Source organism: Echeneis naucrates, chromosome 13 (genome assembly GCF_900963305.1).
Source record: "Echeneis naucrates chromosome 13, fEcheNa1.1, whole genome shotgun sequence".
NCBI classification, from domain to species: domain Eukaryota; kingdom Metazoa; phylum Chordata; class Actinopteri; order Carangiformes; family Echeneidae; genus Echeneis; species Echeneis naucrates.
This window is the reverse complement of record NC_042523.1, coordinates 7,940,691-7,961,672: the sequence shown is the minus strand read 5'-3', so window position 1 is coordinate 7,961,672 and position 20,982 is coordinate 7,940,691. Positions and strand designations below refer to the sequence as shown.

The following is a 20,982-nucleotide window of genomic DNA, read 5'->3' as shown; positions in this document are numbered from 1 at the left end:
CACCGTGAAGTCTGAGGAAGAAAGTGGGAGTGAGTATCTGAGGACCAAAATAAGAATGTTTTGAGTTTTCTTGAGTCTTATTTGGGGTCCTGGATCAACAACACATCTGTGCTCACACACCCAGCTGCTCATCTCTGTGGCATTGCTGTAGAAAATAGTATGGGCCTTTTGCGTTGCCATCATATATGGAGATGTAAATACTGAGTGGAAAATTGAAGTTTTGAAGAAATTAAAAAGGTCAAAATTTTAAATTGTAAAATCTTTTAGAATTTTTTTCCAGATATGTTTATATATTTCTATGTTAATAATTTCTCTAGCTCCTGTTTTGTTTGTGGTGCTCAGGTTTGACATTATTACTGTTCAGCACATCCTTTTCTATAAAACATAAGATGTGGTCGTTACTGTCGCACCTGATGGCATTTTCAAATTATCTTTAATTTTTTTAATACATTCTGTCTGTTGCTGACTTAGTGAGTTGTTTTGTGTGACTGTTTGTTCCCACACACAATCCAAAATGAAAGATGCTGAGATGTTTTCTGTTTTTCTTTGTTGTGCTCAAAGAACACCGAGGTGTAGAGAGATGTTAGTTTCATTCAGTTTCCTTTAATGGCTCGCGTTTCTCATCCTTCTCTTTTTCATGAGCTTTTATGTGTCAAAGCAGTTCACTGTATCCAGCATAAACCCTTAAAATTTAACTTATTTTACATCGTTATCAGTCTCCGTGTTTCTCTGAGTTCAGAGAGGAAACAACCAGAGGGCCAAATGACCTCAGACCATTTACAAAAATATCAGTTTTTAATTTCAATCTGAAGCTAATAACTTCCACTGATCACTTGGACATTTAATACAGCCTGAAAAAAAAAAAAAAAAAAAACTTGAATTGAACAAATTGGCTGCACGTACTTTAGCTTCTGTTTGAATCACTTGCGATTTATGTAGTTTGATCATGCAAGCATTTCTTTGATACATATCTTTTACTGTCATCAAAGGGGGAACCTGTAAACAGAGAAGATATATTTGTTGCTGTGAAAACATGTAGGAAGTTTCACAGTGAAAGAGGTGAGTCACACTCCTACACAGAACATGCAAAAGACCAAAAATATTGCTTTAAATAGCACATCCTCTTGATGTAATGGATTTGTTGTACCAACAATGGCTTGGTTGTACATGTGTTACCGTGCAAGAGCTCTTCCTCCTCATCATGACTAAATAATTTTTTAATGATTCCACCTTTGTGACTGAAACATTTAATTATTAGTGTTGAGGCTGGAAAAAAAAACCCTGCCATACTCAACCTCATGTTTCCCTTAATAATACTGCAGGTGTAAAAAAAAAAAAATCACCTTCTGAGTTCAGCAATTATTTAACAAGTAAAGGAGCTTGCAAGAGTAAATCTGTTTCTTTTGTCACCTAATGAAAAAGTACCAGTTTCAGTCAATAGATCAAATTGCAGATTCATCACACTCACGAAGGAACACACAAATGGTTCACCACATTTAGAAGCTGCCCTTCAGAAGTAATTGTGCTGATTACTTTCATTACCATTTCCTCTGCCAAGCTGCCATTATCAGTTTCAAGTGCACACTATATGAAATTTATATAGCAAAGGTGAGCTGAGATCAATACCCACAAGACATGAAAGCGGGTCACGTTTAATTTGCTGTCAGTAAGTTTCAAGGCTCTTTAATCTCCATTACCTGTAATAATTGTACTGTACAAAGTACAAAAACAAAGATATCAGCATTCATGCTGTTCCAATCCCGCAGACTAGAGAGTATACTGTAGTTTACTGTCACATAGTGCTCAGTGGCAGAGTATTTAAAAGCAGTACAGACTGCTGAGGAAGCTGATGTAAACAAAGGCTCACTAGATCACCAATGTGGGATGTGGCAGCAATGTAAGAAATGTCTTTTGTCTAAACACTGTTGTGAGCTGACTGGCTGTAATTATGAACTTTACATCCAACATAACACATCAGAAACACAAAGCATCTGCAACAAGAGGCGTACTGTAACCCCGTATATACAGTTCACACCTATTCACTGTCAATCTCACATCATTCTGATATTTATCAACCAATCAGAGCCCATATTTGCATAATTGAGCTAAAATGCATGCCAAAAAGCCAAGAAAAAATTGTGCTTACGGAAAAAAAAATGCAAAAGTGGTGAGGTAAAACTGCAATTATAAATGAAAAACTTTAGCGATAAGTAATAAATACATTAATATAAAACAAATAAAATAATTTTTCATCATTTATTTATTGGTAATTTTAGATTCTAAACTACTTACCCTTGAGTTTCTGTTTGTTCCTGTTTTAATAGTATATATTTGGTGAAATTCCATTTCATGTATTTGGAAGAAGCCATCTCTTTCACAGAGATGCGTTAATAACTTGTCTGCTTTAGTATCTGTCTTTTCAAACAGCTCCTTATAATCGGCTGGTTGTGCACCACAGGAAGGTGCCTGTGTTTTATACAACCGCATGTGGAAATATGAAATAGCATTGTTAAATTTAGCATATGTTTCAGTTTCCAAGTTCTAACAGCTACAAAAGCAAGTGATGGTCAGCATCTTTAGTCTTTCATTTTTAAATGTGCCTCTGAATCGCTTTTGTTTCGTTGTTAGCGTTGAACAGAGCCCTGAGCAGCCACTGCTGCAGATCCCTTTTTCTGCCTTTCTCAGTACTGAGGCCTTAACAACTCAGAAACTCTTCCCACCATCCTCACATCTAGTCAGTCAGATCCCAGTCGGCAGAAAAAATGTGATGCCAGGCAATAGGTCAGTGCTGTGTGTAGTAATAGCTCATCTGGTTACTGTATATGCATGTACTTTTTCCTTCTATTTATCCCCGCAGACTCTGCTCCTCTGCTTTTTCGAACAGGACAACGAGTCATATGGCTGCAGGTCTCGACATGTTTGCATAAAAAAGACAAGTTAAAAAAATGTGTTTCATGAAGAGGACAGGTTTGCTAACTCTGAAAGCGTTAACTGCTGAAATGAAAGTTAATGCTCTTTCTTCTAACCATCAGTTGGATGAGAAAACATGAAACGTGAAGTTCCAGTGAATGGAATAACGAATGGTGACGCATCTGTACATGTTTTCAACTGATCCTGACATTGAACAGAGGGGAAGGATTAAAGGGAGCACGATCGCCATCCTCTTTAAATATAATCTGTTTTCCCTATTTTGTATTCTGGTGATTTGTTGCTTAATACATTCTGTGGTGTTAGAATATTTTACTAAAAATAGAATTGAAATAGATAAGTATTCGTGTGGTTTCAGAGGTCCACTTGTTGCGAAGGATTGCAAACACTGATATTCCCTTTTCTTCGCTCCAGTTCCAGTGATAAAGAAGACATGGGAAAAGGATGCCTTGTATTTGGAGTACTACAGTGACCATGCTGATCCTTCAATACCAACCATTAATCTGGGAGTACCCAATACTGAAAGAGGTAAGAGCTCCTCTGCCCATGGTGACACCAAAGGACTTCAGTGAGACCTCTTTAATGGGGCAGAGTCAGCTGCATATATGGAGGGACATGAAAAATGAAATGGCAAAATAGAGTTGAAATTTCTATAACTTGATGCCTTGTGAAGAGGGTGGTGCCGGTGATTCAAGCTGACATTGCAGCAGGATTGCAGCGAATGCAAGTCAGCCGTGAAACTCCGCTCTTGGTCCCTGCAAGTGTGCTTTCCTCACGCACGAGATGTTTGTTTCTCAGTCGTCTGTGTAAAGGGAGATTTTACTACATCCTGCTGAGGTTTTTAACACAACTGAATGCTCTCTTTTATAAATGTATTTTTTCTGAGTAATCTGAGGTGATAAACGGGTCTGCGTCTTTTGTTTGTTCTCAGACTGAAAGTTAGATCCTGCACATTTACTAACCGCATGCTTAGCCACTCTCCCCAGCTGATCTCCACAGATCATTAGACTGTCAGCAGCTAATGACCAAGATGTTTGCTGCTGATATTTGTTTGTGTGTGAGAATTCCGTGCTTTGCACCCCTTGTAGTGGTTTGTTTTTAACCACAGGGAAGTTTATCAGTTTGAACTTTGTCAAACATACTGCACTATTGGGTCGATATTTATTTAACCCTAACTCATAATGCAGGGCCATGTCTTTTTGCCATCTTGTTAATATGCTTACATGCTGTCTTGGTGAGAATTGGAAAAGAAGATCAAAAACGATCAGACAGTCAGCAGCTAAAACTGAAAGAAGGTAGCCTGGTTGGCCCAAAGAAAAATACATTCACCTCCTGAGACTGCAAAGCTCACTGGTTTATATCAAGGTTATGTGGCCTGGAGCAGTCTTTCTTAAGTTTCATCCTAAGCAAGCACAGCTACCAGACAGTTATCAAAGACTCCAGAAAGTCGTTATCAGTAGGTGGATGACATTCCCTCTGCACTGGTCAGACTAACTCTGTCTTTGAGAAAGCCTATGCATTTCACAAGATCTTAATATTATCAAAGATGTTTGAGTTACAGGTTGAGGAAATATGCATGAAACATCTTTAATATTTTTGATTTCATGTAATAGTGTAGACAATACAACAGAGATCAAAGTGTCAGAAAGTGCGATGGGCTTTATACAAATGCACATACTTACATATAAGGAAATGTAAAGAGCAAATCAAGAATTCAGAGTTCACAGTCAGTGCTCCTCTACATTAAGAGGCTGCGCATGGTAATATAGCTGAAAGGTGGCTTTCAGCCCCCCCGAGTGGGCTGAGTGTTTGCTGGTTCCTCAGGAGAAGCTTTTACTCATCAATATCATCCTGCAGCATGTCCTCGGGGAGGCACTGGAGGATGATGATGGGTAAACCAATCCAGGATTATTTCCAGCGACTCTCTGAACCAGATGAGAAACAGATGGATGGATGAATGAAATTTACTGCATCCAGAAGTGCTTCATGCTCTGATCATTTTATTCATTCCAATATGCATAGTCACTTATTTATCACAAAGATATTTTCACATGTCAGTTTTTATCCTCAGGCTAGTGTGAGTGCATGTCTGGAAGATCCACGTTTGTGATTGCCTCCAAAATTGTCTGACAAGGCATTGTGGCCATTTTCTGAACAGTGAACGCTTCACAAATTTTGGCTTCAACTGCAAAGTTGGCCAATTCACTCAAAGTTTGAGGGAATGCAGAGTGAATAATAATCAGGAGCGGGTAAAAGAACATGCACATTGAGCGCAGAAATGCTCAAAGCAATCCATGGCTGTCTGTGAGGGCAGCTTAAGCTCTCTGCATCATCTTTCTCCTGGTCGCCTGATGCAGGGGCCATTTGAGCGCGAATTATTTTACAGTCTGATGGCTGTCGGCACAAAACGGCACCTACGACCTCTCATGTTGGGCCTTAATGGGATGATGCATCGGCCGTAGCCACTTTTCAGCCCACTACTGTCGGGAGGATTGTTTAAACGATTGTGGTTTAGTCTTCAGTTTCCCTTCAGTTACTGTCTCCAGGCAGCTCTTTAACAAGGATGTGTTTTGCAAACTATTTGCATGGAGGCAGGGAAGGATGGAAGGATACAAACTGCCAACGGCTACGTGCTGGAACAAGTGAACTAGTCTGCTTTCAGCGCTGATCCTCAACAAGCATAAGCTTGTAGGCTTACTCTGTATTCTGTCCAGTTTGTTGTTGATAAGCAACTATAGTACTCGAGGGCCTGGTTGTGGATAATGACAGCTTCTTGCTTTCCAACAGAACCACTATACACCTCTTTGCCTTCCTAACTCTGCACCGCAGATCCACTTGAACTTTGGAGGTGTCAGTGCTCTCGGGTTTCTGGCTAATTTCATCCTCATTTACGATCACATTTTAAATCCACATTGAAACAGAAAGTTTGATCAGATCTCTGAGGATAAGTTTCACCCCAGCTAAACAAATCCCATTCCAAACTGATGTCCAAACTTTCACATTACCTCGAACAGCAAACAAGTGGTGTGAAGAGTTTCTGAGTTGTTCAAGCCTTGGTATATAAGAACTGGGTGGAATGATTTTATGAGCAGCAGTAATCAGCAGCGATGGGAAAGTTTCACGCTGTGCCTTGATATTGTTGGTTTGGGAGAAGTGATAGGATACGTCTGTTTTCCCAGCCAGCCTGCTGCTTCTCATTTTCCCTGTGTACTGTTAAATATACCACCAGTAGCCATGTAAATATGCCTGCAACTTTTATCATTCCGGCAGCCAGTATATTCAGCGCTGGCTGATGCGTCACCTGAGATGGTGTAACTAGTGTAAAGCTGGAGATCTGATGTGCGCAGAGTAAACAGGCTCTCCCCTGAGCTACTACAGTGTCAGCCCACAGCTTATGATGCATCACTCAAACTTGTTTTTTTATGTTTCTTTCAAAAATATCTATTTTAGAAACTTTAAAATCCTATAGAAATATTTTAAATATGTTGCTGATATCACATTGAGTTATTGCAGTGGGGCAGCTTTAAAAACCTTGTTGACTTTGCAGCTAATAGAGCCTATTGGTTAAAAAAACAAACGAAAAACAAAACTGAAGAATAAGAAAATCTTTTCACTATTATATCTTTATAATATAATACTGCCCTTATTTGTAAAGCACTTCAATACCAGTAACACGGGTGCTTCACAATGTGTCAATATAAATATAAATGAAACAAAAGCTTTTTTTATGTGAAGTGAGTTCAAATGGCTGACTTGGCAATCCTGGTCTCCTCTGGCAAGTTGTTCCAAAGTCAAGGGACTCTGACAGCAAAGGCCCCGTCCCCTTTGGATGGAAAAGATCCGTGAAGGATCAGAGGGGCACTTCCACAGCTACATCATATTGATTTGTTGATTGCATTATAGACTGACTGATACTGAAAGGTTTTTATAATGTAATAACTCCAGATACTACATATGCAACTATGGGCAAACGTTATCGATTAATCATTTAATCATTTCGTCTGTGACATGTCAGTTCATTCCAAGAAATGCCATGCAGAAGTCCTATCATAATCATTCATTTTACTCAACCATTAAATCCTCACATTTGAGGAAGTGGAATAAACAACTCTCTGGCATTTTTGTTCAGAAAATCAATGGATTCATCTTCTAATTGTTGGAGATCTAGCAGGCAGGTTAAAAAGATCCGGAGGCATCTAATTGCAGTGGCAATGTGCTGTAGTGAAGAGGAGCTTTTCAAATTTAAATTCATTTATTTGTCCCAGAGTGGGTCAATTTGCCAAATATCTGACTAAAAGATAAGTGTGATCTGTTCAGCCATTGCCATCAAGCAGAGTGGCAATAATGAAGCCCATTTGTACAGAACTTAATGTTCCTACTTCTCATTTGATTTATAGCCTCTAAAAGTTTTCCTAATAAATGTATATCTTAGTATCTAATTTCATTTTTCAAAAAAAAAAAAAGAAGAGAGAGAAAATACACAAAGGTATGCTTTCATGCATGGCATCCCTGTGAGTGTAGCCCACACAGGGACCTGCCTGTCAATCAGGATAGACTACAGAGCAGCTTCTCCTCTGAATGCCATTTGTTCTGGTTTCAAAAGAACAATGAAAGGCCAAATTACAAACTTGAGGCTTCAAAATGGCAGCTCACAAACAATTGGGTGACATCACGGGTGGGCTGCCACTTGTTTTGTCATGTTCTTCTTTCTCTGCGGGGCAGAAAGTGTCCTGGAATCAGGGGCAAAAGATGATGTGTGCTCACTTCGCAATTTGCAGATGGTCACAAGGTGCCTGGGTGCTGATTTGCATAACTTGACATGTCACCTAATGCAGGGAAGAGGTGATATGGCTTTACCTCTGAGTTTGACATCTTACTCTGGAAAAAGCCACAGCTCTGCTCCTGTCAAACAACATTTATGGTCGATTTTTTTTTTGCAGCTGTTTTTGGCTAAGTCTTTCTCATTCCAGGACAAAGTATCCTCTCTCGTCTGAATTTCTTTCTTTATTTTTGGGAGACAACAGTCGAGTGTTGAAACTTTGGCAGCTGTCCACAGTCCATCATCAAGCCAGTAGGACTGTCTCTTCTTTGGTAAGCGGCCAAATACTGAAGCTACTGTTAGTTTAATAACTGCACTGTGTCACTCAAACTGAACCCATTACACCATTTACATCTTGGAGTCGGTACAGTGCAGCAGATTGGATTTAAAGTGGGCTGAGTCTGAGAAAAGGATGACTTTATACAGTAAGTGGTAGCCTGAAATGCCATGACAACCAGAAACAAAAGGAGTATTATACTGGATTCAAAAGAGAAATGCTCAGTGGAGTCCATCAGGAGTTAAAGCCACTAAGCATAGCATTAATCAGATAAGCCTTCAATAAAATGATGGATGAGTTCAAATTTTAAAAAAGACAGTTCTTTATCAGTCTTAATATCCACTTAATTGACTATCAGTTATCAGACTAAAAGTGTAGTTAAAGTTAGTACATATGGAATTCCTTCTACTTCTTTTGTTTAAGCCTTTCTGTTTGTTTCCCAAGGCCTTGAGGCTTATGCTAATGACTGTCGAGAGCCGCCGTGACTTCATCGACAGTCAACAAACATCAATCGGTCAGGCATCTGTAGTCCCCACCATTATTCTTTCTTCCTCACCTTCAGTTGACTTCACTGATTACTTTGAGTCATCTCAGTTTTTAAAGCCAACTCCCAGTTGCGTATTCTTTTATTTGAAGAGAAAGTTTTTATTCTTTAGTCACAAATGTGTCTGACGGAAAGAAAAACACCATATACACATTTGAAAATTCACTTAACAGTCTGGGGTTAAAATTTTTAGACCATCTCAGCGGGTAAGGGAAGGTTGATGCAAGACCTTGAAATAGGAACATGGCATGATTTTTATCAAATAAATAAATCATCTGTGGTCAAGAGTGTCCTGGTGACACTGTGGTTGTGCTATGATCATGCTCATGTGAATGCACAAGCCGCACAATTTTTTTTTCTCACATTTATTAGATAGATATTTCTGGACACATAACCAGCGAAAGTACTGCAACTCGTTGAGCTTGAATGCCACTCACTAACCTCCTTCAACCAAAAATAATTTTTGGGGTTTTTTCTTGGAGACCTATCTGTAAAAGTGTGTTTTGGGGATTTTACTCCTGTCAGCAGTTCAATGTGTCCTTGCCTTTTCTATATTCAGATTCAAGGAGAAAACACACCTTGGGTTCCCTATAAATAAAACAGTAGGCCCTCAGTATTCTTTGTTATGTTTGCCACCAGGGATTTCCATGTCTCAGCTCTCAGCCATGATGGTGTGCAGATATTTGGATTCTGATGGGTATGTTTCTTTGGGTAACTTATTTGTTGTGTACTTCCACATCACTCTTTTTCTTTACTGAACTTGGCAGAACATTTTTGTTCCAGCTGGTGTCCATATCAAACATGCCAGAGTAAAAGTCTGATTTTCCAAGTATACCTTATCATGTCTTTGAGACCCAGATTGTAGACAGCAGCTTTCATTTGGCTCACAAGGCTCAAGAAGACACATCTCTGGACTTTAAAAGCAATACATGACTTTCTGTATGACTATACAATCCAAATCTTACAAAAGTGGGAAAAGCATCGAAAGCTTCAGCCACTTAAGCATAAGGTCACTGGTTTGATGTTGAAGTAGCTGACGTGCCCGCCCAGAGCCACATGTGCACTTAAGGTGTTCTTGAGCAGAAAACTACACAGGCTACACACATTATCACACACAGGGCTGTCAAACACAGGAATTTACAGAAACATTGCAATTTCAAAGCACAGCAGTCCTACTTTTTACATTGGTTGCGTTTAGCATGATATCAACGTTGCCCTCGCTCGATCACTGCAGGTGCCGTTTCTTCACCCATTGAGCTGAATGGAGCTGTTGCATCCCCAGATACTGCATCAAAACTGAAATCGGTCAACCTACGTGCACTTCAGTGAAAAGTTTTCTGTTTGTTAGTTTTTTTACCTACACTTTGTAACTGCAGGTTTGTCATTTCTTAAAATCCTACAGAGGTTTCTTCATTCATAACTGTAATTTTGTTTGTGTGCATTTAAGCGTACAACAGTGTGTGTGTGTGTGTGCGTGTAGATGCAAGCTTATGCCAAGTTGTGTTTTTCTCTCTGCAACAGGGTCATTTATCTTTGTAAAGCCAAATACAGCACGCGGTCAATATGTGATTAAATCGCAGTGGCCAGTCTATTGACAGCATGTCTCTATTTGCAGGCCACTGCGGGAAAACATTTGCGATCCTTCAAAGATTTCTCAGCAGCACTGTCCCAAACACCAGGTGGCTCCTTGTTGTGGATGATGACACACTTATCAGGTATTTTTTTATAATTTCTTATCTGGGACAGAATGCTTTGGTCTTTAAATGCCACATTTTTATTGATCTTGTGGTTTGATGACATTTATTCATAAGATTCTGTCTCAGAGGCAAAAAAGAGTTTGTACAGTGAAAGACAGGAAGACACTTCAGAAGTACATTTTTGTAATAATAATAATAAAAATACAGCAACATAAAATCAGTATAAAAGTCCAGCTGGCTTCATTTTTTCAGGCAGGATGTCCCACCATGAGGAGCAACAGTCCTTGGGGGGGACCAGCTATTTCACCCTGGGAGTGGATATCTTGTACATGCGCAGGCCTGGGCATATATCAAATCTAATTTATTTATATCAATTCATTTCAGAGTTACATCACGGCACTTTACATATAGAGCAGGTCTCGACCAAGGTCTTTATGGAATTATTTAGAGAGACCCAACAAATCCCTCCCTGATCAACATCATCAAGCACTTGGTGACAGTGGCAGGAAAAACCTCCTTTAAGAGGCAGGAAGCTCAAACAGAGCTAGACTGGGGGGAGGGGTTGAGAGGGAATACAATAATATCTGTGATGAATGTGATCTTGACCTTTCTGCAGCCTCCCTAGACTGCGAGTCCTGCTGAGCTGTTACAACCCCTCTGAACCAGTGTGTCTCGGGGAGAGGTACGGCTACGGCCTGAGTCAAGGAGGCTACAGCTACATCACAGGAGGTGGAGGGTGAGTTTCGCGGCTCAGATGCTCCGGGTATATTGATGAAAGACACAGATGCTGCAGAGGGACTATAAAATCTATAATGAAAAACCTGTAGCCTCTAATTTAGAGATAAATCTTTTCGGTAAAGCTTAAAAGTGAGTTGCTCCCTTGGGGGAATTTTGGTTTGCAAACTACATTACAGTAAATATGATAAAAACAAATTCTGAAAAATTCAGTGCAAGGTCATCAGTTGAGAAGACTAGACACAGAGAAAACTGTTTTATCTGTGTTTAGTCTTCTCAAGAAAGCATACAGCAGAAAAATGATTGCAATTCCAAAACATCCATATTTGGAACCCTCTTTATTGCATGCTAGTTATGTGTCAGCTGTCAGCTGTAGTGAAGATAAATCTTGAGCCATGAGTGAGCTGTGTGAGGAACTCTATTTAGGGACACTTCAGTTGCAGTGTCACTTCACAACACTGCAACTGCCAGTTTTCCCAAAGTGATATCTCAAAAAACTGTTTTGAGTGGCAATGAGAGATTTTCCTGACAGCCTAAGATTTGTTTTTTTCATGTGTAATTGCTTCTCTTTTCAAAGAGTTGTCACATCATTGTTATGAAGCACCAACAATGATGATGGCTCGACACATCCCTACTCAGCCGTCTTCTCACCAGATGAATAAAATACCATGATGACTTTCGGGACGAAAGACATGCACACAAAAATTGTCCTTTTTAGCACAGATTTCTAAACTCATCATTTGCAGTGAAGTTAAATCGACTATGTTCTGTGTTTACTTCCACATCTGTGGTGCTGCAGGATGGTGTTCAGCAGGGAGGCTGTCGTCCAACTCCTTGACAGCGGCTGCAAGTGCTACAGCAATGATGCGCCAGATGACATGGTGCTGGGAATGTGCCTCAATGCTCTCGGACTTCCTGTCACCCACAGTCCACTCTTCCATCAGGTAGTATCCTCACTCTTTACAAAACAACCAGTCTCTCTCCCCCCTCTTTCTCTCTCTGTTTTTGTATCTGGGGAAGACAATTCAATTCTTTGGCTTGTTCGTGAATGAACACTCATCATTTGAAATTTTCCCAGCACCTGTTCAGTCATAGGGAACATTTTTCAGCAAGATACATGGCACCTTTTAACAATTACACGGTGCAAGGAAAGTAAAATGCCTTCTCAGGTTTTACAGACTCATTACCAGGAGACAGGAAGACACCTCTGTCTTGTTAATAGCTGGCAACCTGCATCTTCACACAGGTGCTTTCATTTCCTCTGGCTCATTAAGCCATTAAGCATTGCCTAAATATACGTATACATACTGTATCTTAGACTCTCCGAGTACAAGTAGCTGTCTGTAGTTGCCATTCTGGGTTTGAGATACATCAAATTGATGAAAGCAACAAGATCCTACCCACAAAGCCACGGCAGCAAAAGTCCCATTTAGAGCTTATAAAATCCCATATTAACAAGTGCAGGCTGTTCAATTGTATTTTAACTGCGGAACGCCACATTGTAATGTGTTATTCAAGGCATTTCGCAGGTTGAGCTCAAGAGCTAGGGACAGTGGGGAGAAGAACTGGGTTTGATAAGTGAATGGCAGGGAGTGGTGGGAGGGGACACAGAGAGACACAGAGACAATGTATATACTGTTGACTGTCAATTCTAGCCGTGACTATGTTAGTAAAAGTCATAAGAAATGTCGTAAGTTTGTAATTTGTATAGTGAAAATAAAAATGATAAATCACTGTAGAAGAGATTCTTCATTATTAATTGATAATAAATCATTTAAAACTCAAATTTAAAAAAATTAAATTCCTTTAAAGTTGCAGTAGGCCGTGTATAATTTATTTGTATGTGGTTTCACTTGTAAAGTATACTTCTGTTATCTGGCTGGTGTCATGGTGTGTGGCACATTTGTAGCATCATGTTCATGTTTTGGGATATTTGTACGTCTCAAGGTTGTTTCAGAATTGGTTGTTCAGGGATTCAAAGAAACACTCAAAACAATGTAGCAATTTATTGTAACGCATTCTAGTGTAGCCATTAATTTTGGGGCTTAACTAATTTGAACAAGCTGTTACTAGGCATCCATACTGATTAAATCCAGCAAATGATTGAATACAGTGTAGCTTTCAAAGCAATCGGAATATCCTTTTCTTCATATCACCTCAGGAGCGGGTATTTGTACTGTAGTAATTACAGCTCGCACAACTGCAACATCCTTAAAAAGAGGCAGCTAAAATGGAATTCGGCCAGCCTTTTAATTTCAGTGCTTGCTTTCATAACTGCGCCATGTCAAACCGTACCAGTGTAATTAGTCCCTCCCAAAGAGAAACCACAGAGGAGAGGGTGAGATGCCAGTCAAATGCAGCCATGAAGAAAGAGATGATTACTGCAGAGAAAGGTGAAATCTGTTGTGTTTGTGCAGGGCCTTTTTACTAAAGCACTGATTTTATTTCTATTCAAGCCAAATCATAGGTTACTGTGTCAAAGAACCAGCCACTAAAATAAACACACAAGTTCAGGGGTGGCTCACAATTTTAGTATGCAGTGTGTTTGAAAATAAACTTGCACTTTCACGTCTTCACTCACTTGGCTCTCTGCAGCATTAATACGCAGCCTCTTGTGACTGCGTCCAAATATAAATTACTGTACTTAATCTTACCTTTCAGGCGCGCCCAGAGGACTATGCCAGAGACTTCTTAGCTCACCAGGTGCCCATCTCGTTCCATAAACATTGGAACATCGACCCCGTTGCAGTTTTCAACAAATGGCTTAAGGATGACTTGAAGGAAAAACCTTCAGGTGGACTTAATAAGAGCACTAAGACAGAGTTATAAGAATTTTAAGCACATGGCTGGCCTCTGTGAATATGTGTGTGTGAGTACGGTGTGCGTGTGTGTGTGTCATAGGGTGTGTGTATTATGGAGTCATGGAGTTGAAACATTGTCCTTCCTAGTTGTAAATGTTTTTGTATTGTTAACCTTGAGCTGTTGTTAAGAGGGACCATGCAAGTGTGTGCCCATGACTTAATATGAGGTTCTTTTCATGACTGGGTTGCATGTTGAGGTTGCTGTTATTTTGGAAATACGAATATAATGTGTGTTTATTTCTATCATAAGTAATCTAAACATTACAGAGGAGCATCTCCTCGTCTCTTGGAGATACTGTATCTTTCAAGAAGTATTACCAATGCTGTACTATGTGCTCTATTTTGACATAAAAGTATGAATATTTGAGAATGTTTTCCTTTTCTCTTTCACTTGGGGCCTATTATAGGATTTAGTTTAAACCAGTAATGTATAAATTATGCAGTTGTTTAAGGTTAATTGGGGCCAAGACTGAAATGCTGAAAATATAGTCCTTCCACAGTGTTTGGTACAGCTGAAAGGCAGATTTAGCCCTCTCCAACATAAAGGCTTTTAATTACCCCCAAAATGTAGTTTTTTAAAGGATCCAACTGGTGCTCAGGCAGATGAACACCGTGCCTTTAATTTAAACTTAGCTAAACACCCTCATCACATCTTTGGCCAAAGCCATCTGCTTCTCAAAGTGCTCTCTGACCTCGGAGTCTCCGGAGCAATTTTGACATTGTTTCACAGACAAGTAAAACATGAGCTGATATCCTGAGGTATAAGATGAAAATTGGATTTATCAATATAAGTAGCCTCTCAGTTTTTCACCCCCCACTTTTTTTGTCCTCACAAAATGAAATGTCTCAGATAATTAATAGGCAGATTCAATGATTGCGGACCATTATTAAAGGTCTTTCAAAGACCTTGAGCCTCATTTGAAGAATGAAACCTTTCTTCAGGCTGTTTGCCCGGTTGAGAAGTTCATTTGCAATTGTAATGCTTGATTTCTGGATTTTTTTTTTACTTTTTTTTTTTTTTTAGAAAAGGTAACAGCTGACTCATAATGGCTTCAAAAGCTTTAGAAACATTACGCTTCTGAAAGAGCCAATATTAAAATAATGAAAACCTAAAGCGTTAATATGGTCAGACTCATTACTGTCAGTCAGTAAAATGCACAATGTAATGCAGAAGCTTCTGCTCCTCTCACAGATTCTGTATTCCATCAGTATTTTTGCTGCTAAATTTACACTGTCCTGTTAACACAATCGGCCAGCTTGAGTTCATGAAAAGTCTATTAGCCTCAGGCTTTTGAAGCAGTGCAATAAGTCAAACAGACATCTCTTAACACACCCATGAATTGTAACCTATTTGCAAGAAACAAGTTAAATTCCTTTCTGGATTCAACCACACATGGAGTGATGAGTGGTGGTAAGACTTTGCATTCAGGGAAATCCTCTGCATAATTCAATGAAGGTCCACACAACATGCTTGCACCACCAGTATTTCTAGCATGTCAGCAACATCGTTGCAGGCAGGTTATAGTTTTGTCTGTGGTAGAATTCTTTAATCCTGATCCAGCATAGTGAAAGAGGCTGAATGCTACTGCATTTTCTTTCAAAACATCCTCTGTCCTCAGAGCCCGGGTTGTTTCCTGGATTTTAGAAATACTCAGGTTGTGCATTGCACCTCCTCAGAAGAAAATTGACTAGACATTCAAAGAAAGAAAAAAGAAAAAGAAAAATTGCCTATTTCCTGCATTGCTGGAGATTCTGGAGATCTTATACCCCACATGATGGTCTAAATGCTGTTTCACAGCCTCTGGAAAGCTGAAGGGTAAATAAATTATTTATCTTTCATTTTGTTGACGTAAATATATGGAATTATACTGAAAACCCACCACATGTAACTTCTACTGCAGAGAAATTCCCTTTTTTCATATGGAAAAGTATACCTCGATGGCTCTGGTTGTGAGAATACTACAGTCTCAGGAGTGATTTCCCAACATGATGTAAAACATCAGCTGTGCAACTATGAATTTGCCTTTGAAGCTCATTTAAGTCACAAATGGGATTATGCATCATGGGCTTCAGAAAACATCACAGCTTTGTAGGTTGCCGAATTTCAGTTATTTATTCTGCGATATTGTTTTGTGAACTGTTTAAATGTTCATAAATATGTTCTTTGGCTTTTTACCTGAATCAAAATTCCCACATTTCATCCAGTTTGTGATTTATTTATTGATGCTGTTGAAAAGATGTAGAATGCTCCTCCTCTGTTTTGCATTTTGTGTCATTTTTCGAGGGCTGATTGACTCAAATTACTGAAAACGTTTTGAAGATTTAGATGAGGTTAGGGTCAGTTAGGGTTGTGCACTTGTACTACATTGAGGAAAAAAAACCAAAACAAAACAAAATCTTTCTATTATCTCCCGATTTTCATTGACAGCTGGGCAGTTTGCACATTTTCCAGTTTTGTTCAAGCAGCCCTTTAAAACTGCAGTAGGCTAAATTGTGAGCAGCTGTGAGGAGGTGACACTGCCTTTGAAAGCTGCTCGCTAGGTTACAAATGAACTCTGCAAAACGTCCAGGTTCACATCACATGCTTCAGCGTCTTTTTTAAGTGCAGATTTGGGGTCACATGGTCAGATGAATATTCATTCAGCTGTATTTGAATAAAAGCGTATGTGAGCTGTGGCTGGAGAGCCATCGGAGGGTTGTATTTCTCATTTGGGTGTGAACATGAATGCAGGTCCTGCTGAGGATTTGCTGTGACCAACAGGGCCTCCCAAACCACGTTAGAGTAAGAGGAACTGCAGCAGTCAGCACCAATCTCTGTCACCACTTGCTCTGCTGAGACTTTCATCATCACTCTGTTTTTTCTCACTTTTTGCCAATCTGTTTCCCATCCCTTCAAGGCAACAGCAACCACTGCAAAGATCACTTTAGCAAAACAATTACCAGATTTGAGCTGCAGAAACTCCCCCAGCTAGAGTGATCTCATTAGGGCGAAGTGTATACTGGTGAATCCTGCTCATAGTTCTGCAGGAGTGCTTTTCCTTACTATGTGAATGTCAGTTGTTTAGTTGACTTCCTAAAATATCTAGAAAAGTACTGGATGGATTCTGTGACTTTCTTGCCCTCAGAGAATGAATCTAAAATTACTTTGGTCCCATTAGCTTCAGATTGATTTTGTATGTGGATGTCAATGTATGTTCCATGTATTTAAATAATGTAGGTATTTCCATTAAAAACTGTAGTTTATCTTTTCTATTCATGCTCACAGGTCATTAAAAGAGTCATGTGTACAGTATTGCATAAATGTATCATTTTCTTTCTAATTGAATCTTTCAGTCATAAACACGTTTTAAGAATTTTCATAATGTCAGGGCAGGGTTCAAATTGAGAGTGCAAACAGATTCGTTCATCACTCTCTGCATTTTAATGTTTTTCCATTAGTGCTACTGACAGTTCCACTTCCAGTATCTTCCTCTCAAACACACAAATATTTTCCAGGGTACCTCAGTCAGATGTGCACGTTTACAGATAGTGCAGATGAGATGGAAGCTGCAGTGTAAAATCTTGCTTTGTCCTTTGGCATTTTAACTGAAGGTGTCCAATAAAAATATATCGGACTGATGAACACTATGCATTCAAAAGGTGTACCTCAGCAGGAGACATCTCTCTGGTTGTCAGTCTTGAGTAAGAAAATCATGTAATCACTGCTGCCAAGGCTGGCGAATTAATAATTTTGTGTGGGCACATGTATCTCAGGGATGCAGTGAGAAAATATGATCATGGCTGTTTCACTTAGCCGTACGCACATTTTCCAACTAACACTGAGCTTGAGTTGCATCTCTCGAAAAGGCAGTTTGGATAATACTGATGGGTCTGAATCAGTGCAGACTTCCCTGGAAAAGGGCTGATTGCTGTTAAACACAAGCCAAGGGCAAGTGTTGAAAGTCAAAATACAGCAACTTCTCAGCCATCTGCAACGCCAGACTGGTTTTAGAGCCAGTTAAATAGTAAAATAAATAGTATGCACTCATAGTGTCCGTCTACTGATTGCAATTAAAGCATTTCTGAATACTTCACCAGCTGCTTATTCCAAGAAGATTAGATTTGTTCAAATAAACTTTATTGCCCTTGCAGGGAAAAGTGACATGGATGTTACAGCAGGAAGAACAAGAAACAGTCAAAAAAGCATGCGATCCATGCAATGCAATTAATAATACACAGCATAGGAAATAAATGTCAATGTCTGCACCAAACCATAAATAAATTACAGCAATTTAGGAAAACAAGCACAGGAAACGAATATGAGATACTGTAGTGGAGACCCAGACTATAATTCTGAGTTAATTACTTTTATTGGCAGGGGAGGAACCGACTCCCTGTATCTGTACTGGCTGCAGCGTGGGACATTGTATCCACTGTATCATCCACCTGCCAGGGAAGAAACAATACTAGCTGGCAGCAATGTAATATCTAATATATGTATATATATATATATATATATATATATATATATACATATATTAGATATTAAAGAAAACACACATTAATATGTATTAATTGTGATCTCAACATCAATACCATGGCAGTAACGACGAAACAGCGAGCCAGGAAAAGAGGTAAACATCCAAAAAAACAAAAACAAATCTCAGTTTAAATCAGCAAAATACAGCACATAGGCAACAGTTTAAAAAAAAAAAAAAATTCCTGAGGGGAGCTTTCAGATACTGTCAACGTGATCTTAAATTGTTGGACTATGTGACCTCAATTTAAGAGTTGTTTTTACAAAGTTTTACAACTGTCCCCATGGCCTAATGCACTAAAGCAGTATTTGCTGGCTGACTTAAACGGCAGTACATTTATGGCAGTGCAGGCTTACCAGGAATGACAACATGTTCTCCGGCTGCAAAACATTGCAGCTTGTTTGTTTTTTTGTGGTCTGAGGAGCACATATGGAGTACAATTTAGTACTGCACTTCAAAACAACATGTCAGAATCAAAGCTGTAGGTTGAGAAATCTTGATTTTTGCTCCCTTTTATAAGTGAAAAAAATTATAGTTCCAATGTTTCATATAATGCACAGACTTTCCTTGTCTCCTACCAAAATCACCAAATTAATACACAGTGAGAGAGGACTGTTTGTAAATAAAAAAAAAAGAAGATATTTTTGTGTAACATTGGTGAAAAGATCAATCAACAGTGTGTCAGTAATTATCATCACACTCCTGAGCAGTGAGTCAGACATACATAACCCAAGGCTTTGATGGCATCCATTTTTTGGGGCTAAGTTATTTATTCATTTATTTATTTCACATTAGACATTAGTGCAAAGAGTGACAAGGCTGGAGACAGGCTGACGGCAGCTATCCTGACGGCCAGGGGCTGAGGGAAAGTGCTACCTTTAACAATTTAGTTTGTTAAGTGAAGAAAGAGTGGGAGGACTTTGCCATGTGAGGTAACGCCTCCACTTCTGGAAGCTGTATGAGCAGCTGAATGCAGCTGCAGCTGAATGGGGGAGTGGCCGTGCTGTTCATCGAGGGAAATGCACAGTCTGGTTGTGTCCTATCAATATAACCCTGCACGGAGCACTCACAGTTTATCTCTGCATGCTCTTCGGTACTTTGAAGACGCCTGTGGGTAATTTTGTCTTTGAACTTGACCCATCCCAAATTTTCGGAGCAGCGGCCGGCCATGCTGTTGCACCTGGGGAGCTAATCCAATTCTAAGGTCACTGTCTTTGACCGAGTCAGATAATATTCAGCTAGTTTGTCGGAATAATTCCGAAGGTACACCAGCGTTGGTGTACTTTCAAACGGTGGAAGTGAGGATGCCACTGTTATGATTTCACTGAGCCTACTTATTCAGGAAGCAAGATGCAAAGATGGCAAAGCAGCTCCGTGTGCATGTGTAACTGTGTAATGAAACAACATAGTTCGATGAAACTAGTCAGGATTCCTCCCACACATGTTAACCCTCATTTATCTTTGAGACACTCAAAGCAGAGAAAAATGGCCACCTGCTTTCTTCTCCACATGAAATGTAATTATTTTGAGAAGTGTGGGTAAGTAGGAGAAGAACAAGCACCAAAGGTTGAGAAGAGAAGTCTGTAAAATCTGCTCCATAACCCTGAATGTAAGAGGGTGTAATCTGAAAAAACATTCTTTTTTGGGAGGCGGTAGCGGTGATAAAAAAAAAAAAAAAAAAACAAGTTCTCTCACGGTGTGCCGTGAATCCAGCTTTCACAGTACAGAGAGCTCATTTCATGTTGAGAAATAGATGTGTTGTATTTCTCTTGTACCATCACATTCCCCACTTCCTGTGTATTCAGGGGACCCCACCTATGAAGTTGGGCATTGTCAGGCCCCTGCATGACCATTCGTTTGTGCAAATCACCCAGCAGTTTTGCACATGGACACGATATCATACAAGGAGCTGCACCATAAAAAAGATAGGAGTCTATCCGTTTACACAGAACCATGATGTGTCTCTTAGGTATCAAAACATGGATGTCATTTAGTTTCTAGTTATCCGCAAAAACTATGAGCCACTAACAACCATTTTCCCGTTTGCTACAACAATACTTCGTGTGATAAGTAAAATATAATAATCCCAGTTCTTTTTTGTTTTATTTTTCCCCACTTCATGCTGAACATCAAAGTTTCTTGTAATAATTTCAAAAAAGCTTTTAGTGTTGGTTTTTTTGTTAATTTGCTGGTAATCGATTTGGTTTTATTTATATGATTTGTTATTTGCATTGGTCAATCAACTACCAGGTAAATTTGAGGGTATCAAAATACTGCGACTTTATATGATTTATCTGCTCACATGGTGCAGCCTGCATTTTAATGAAGTGGTGAATTAATTAAGAGAAGCAAGAGTATGAAGGAGGAATTCACTGCAAATTGTGTTTGGCCGGAACCAACAACTCATTATGGGGTTTGTTTCTGGTGTTGCTTAATTTTCTGTCTTGTGTTTGTTGGACAGTCACAAAGCATGCTGGGCCTCACTCTTTAAGCGGTCGAGTTGTGAATCGGCACTGTGTTGGTGGCGCCATGCAGAGAAAGTAAATAAGGGATAAGTGAAAAATGTTCTCACTCCTGCTTTGTATCTTAACAACCGCCAACAAT

General features: G+C 39.4%; 1 protein-coding gene across 1 annotated transcript in view; it reads left to right on the top strand.

Annotated features, from left to right (window-relative positions):
- LOC115053566 (beta-1,3-glucosyltransferase-like) overlaps positions 1-14,891 on the top strand; it is a 55,871-nt gene extending 40,980 nt beyond the window's left edge. The window contains exons 10-15 of the mRNA XM_029518384.1: positions 990-1,059; positions 3,343-3,456; positions 10,184-10,283; positions 10,882-11,001; positions 11,800-11,944; positions 13,662-14,891. Of these exons, the coding sequence (XP_029374244.1) occupies positions 990-1,059; positions 3,343-3,456; positions 10,184-10,283; positions 10,882-11,001; positions 11,800-11,944; positions 13,662-13,829 (717 nt within the window). The 3' untranslated portion in view covers positions 13,830-14,891. The remainder of the gene's footprint in view (positions 1-989; positions 1,060-3,342; positions 3,457-10,183; positions 10,284-10,881; positions 11,002-11,799; positions 11,945-13,661) is intronic.
- Positions 14,892-20,982: the final 6,091 nt, after the last annotated feature.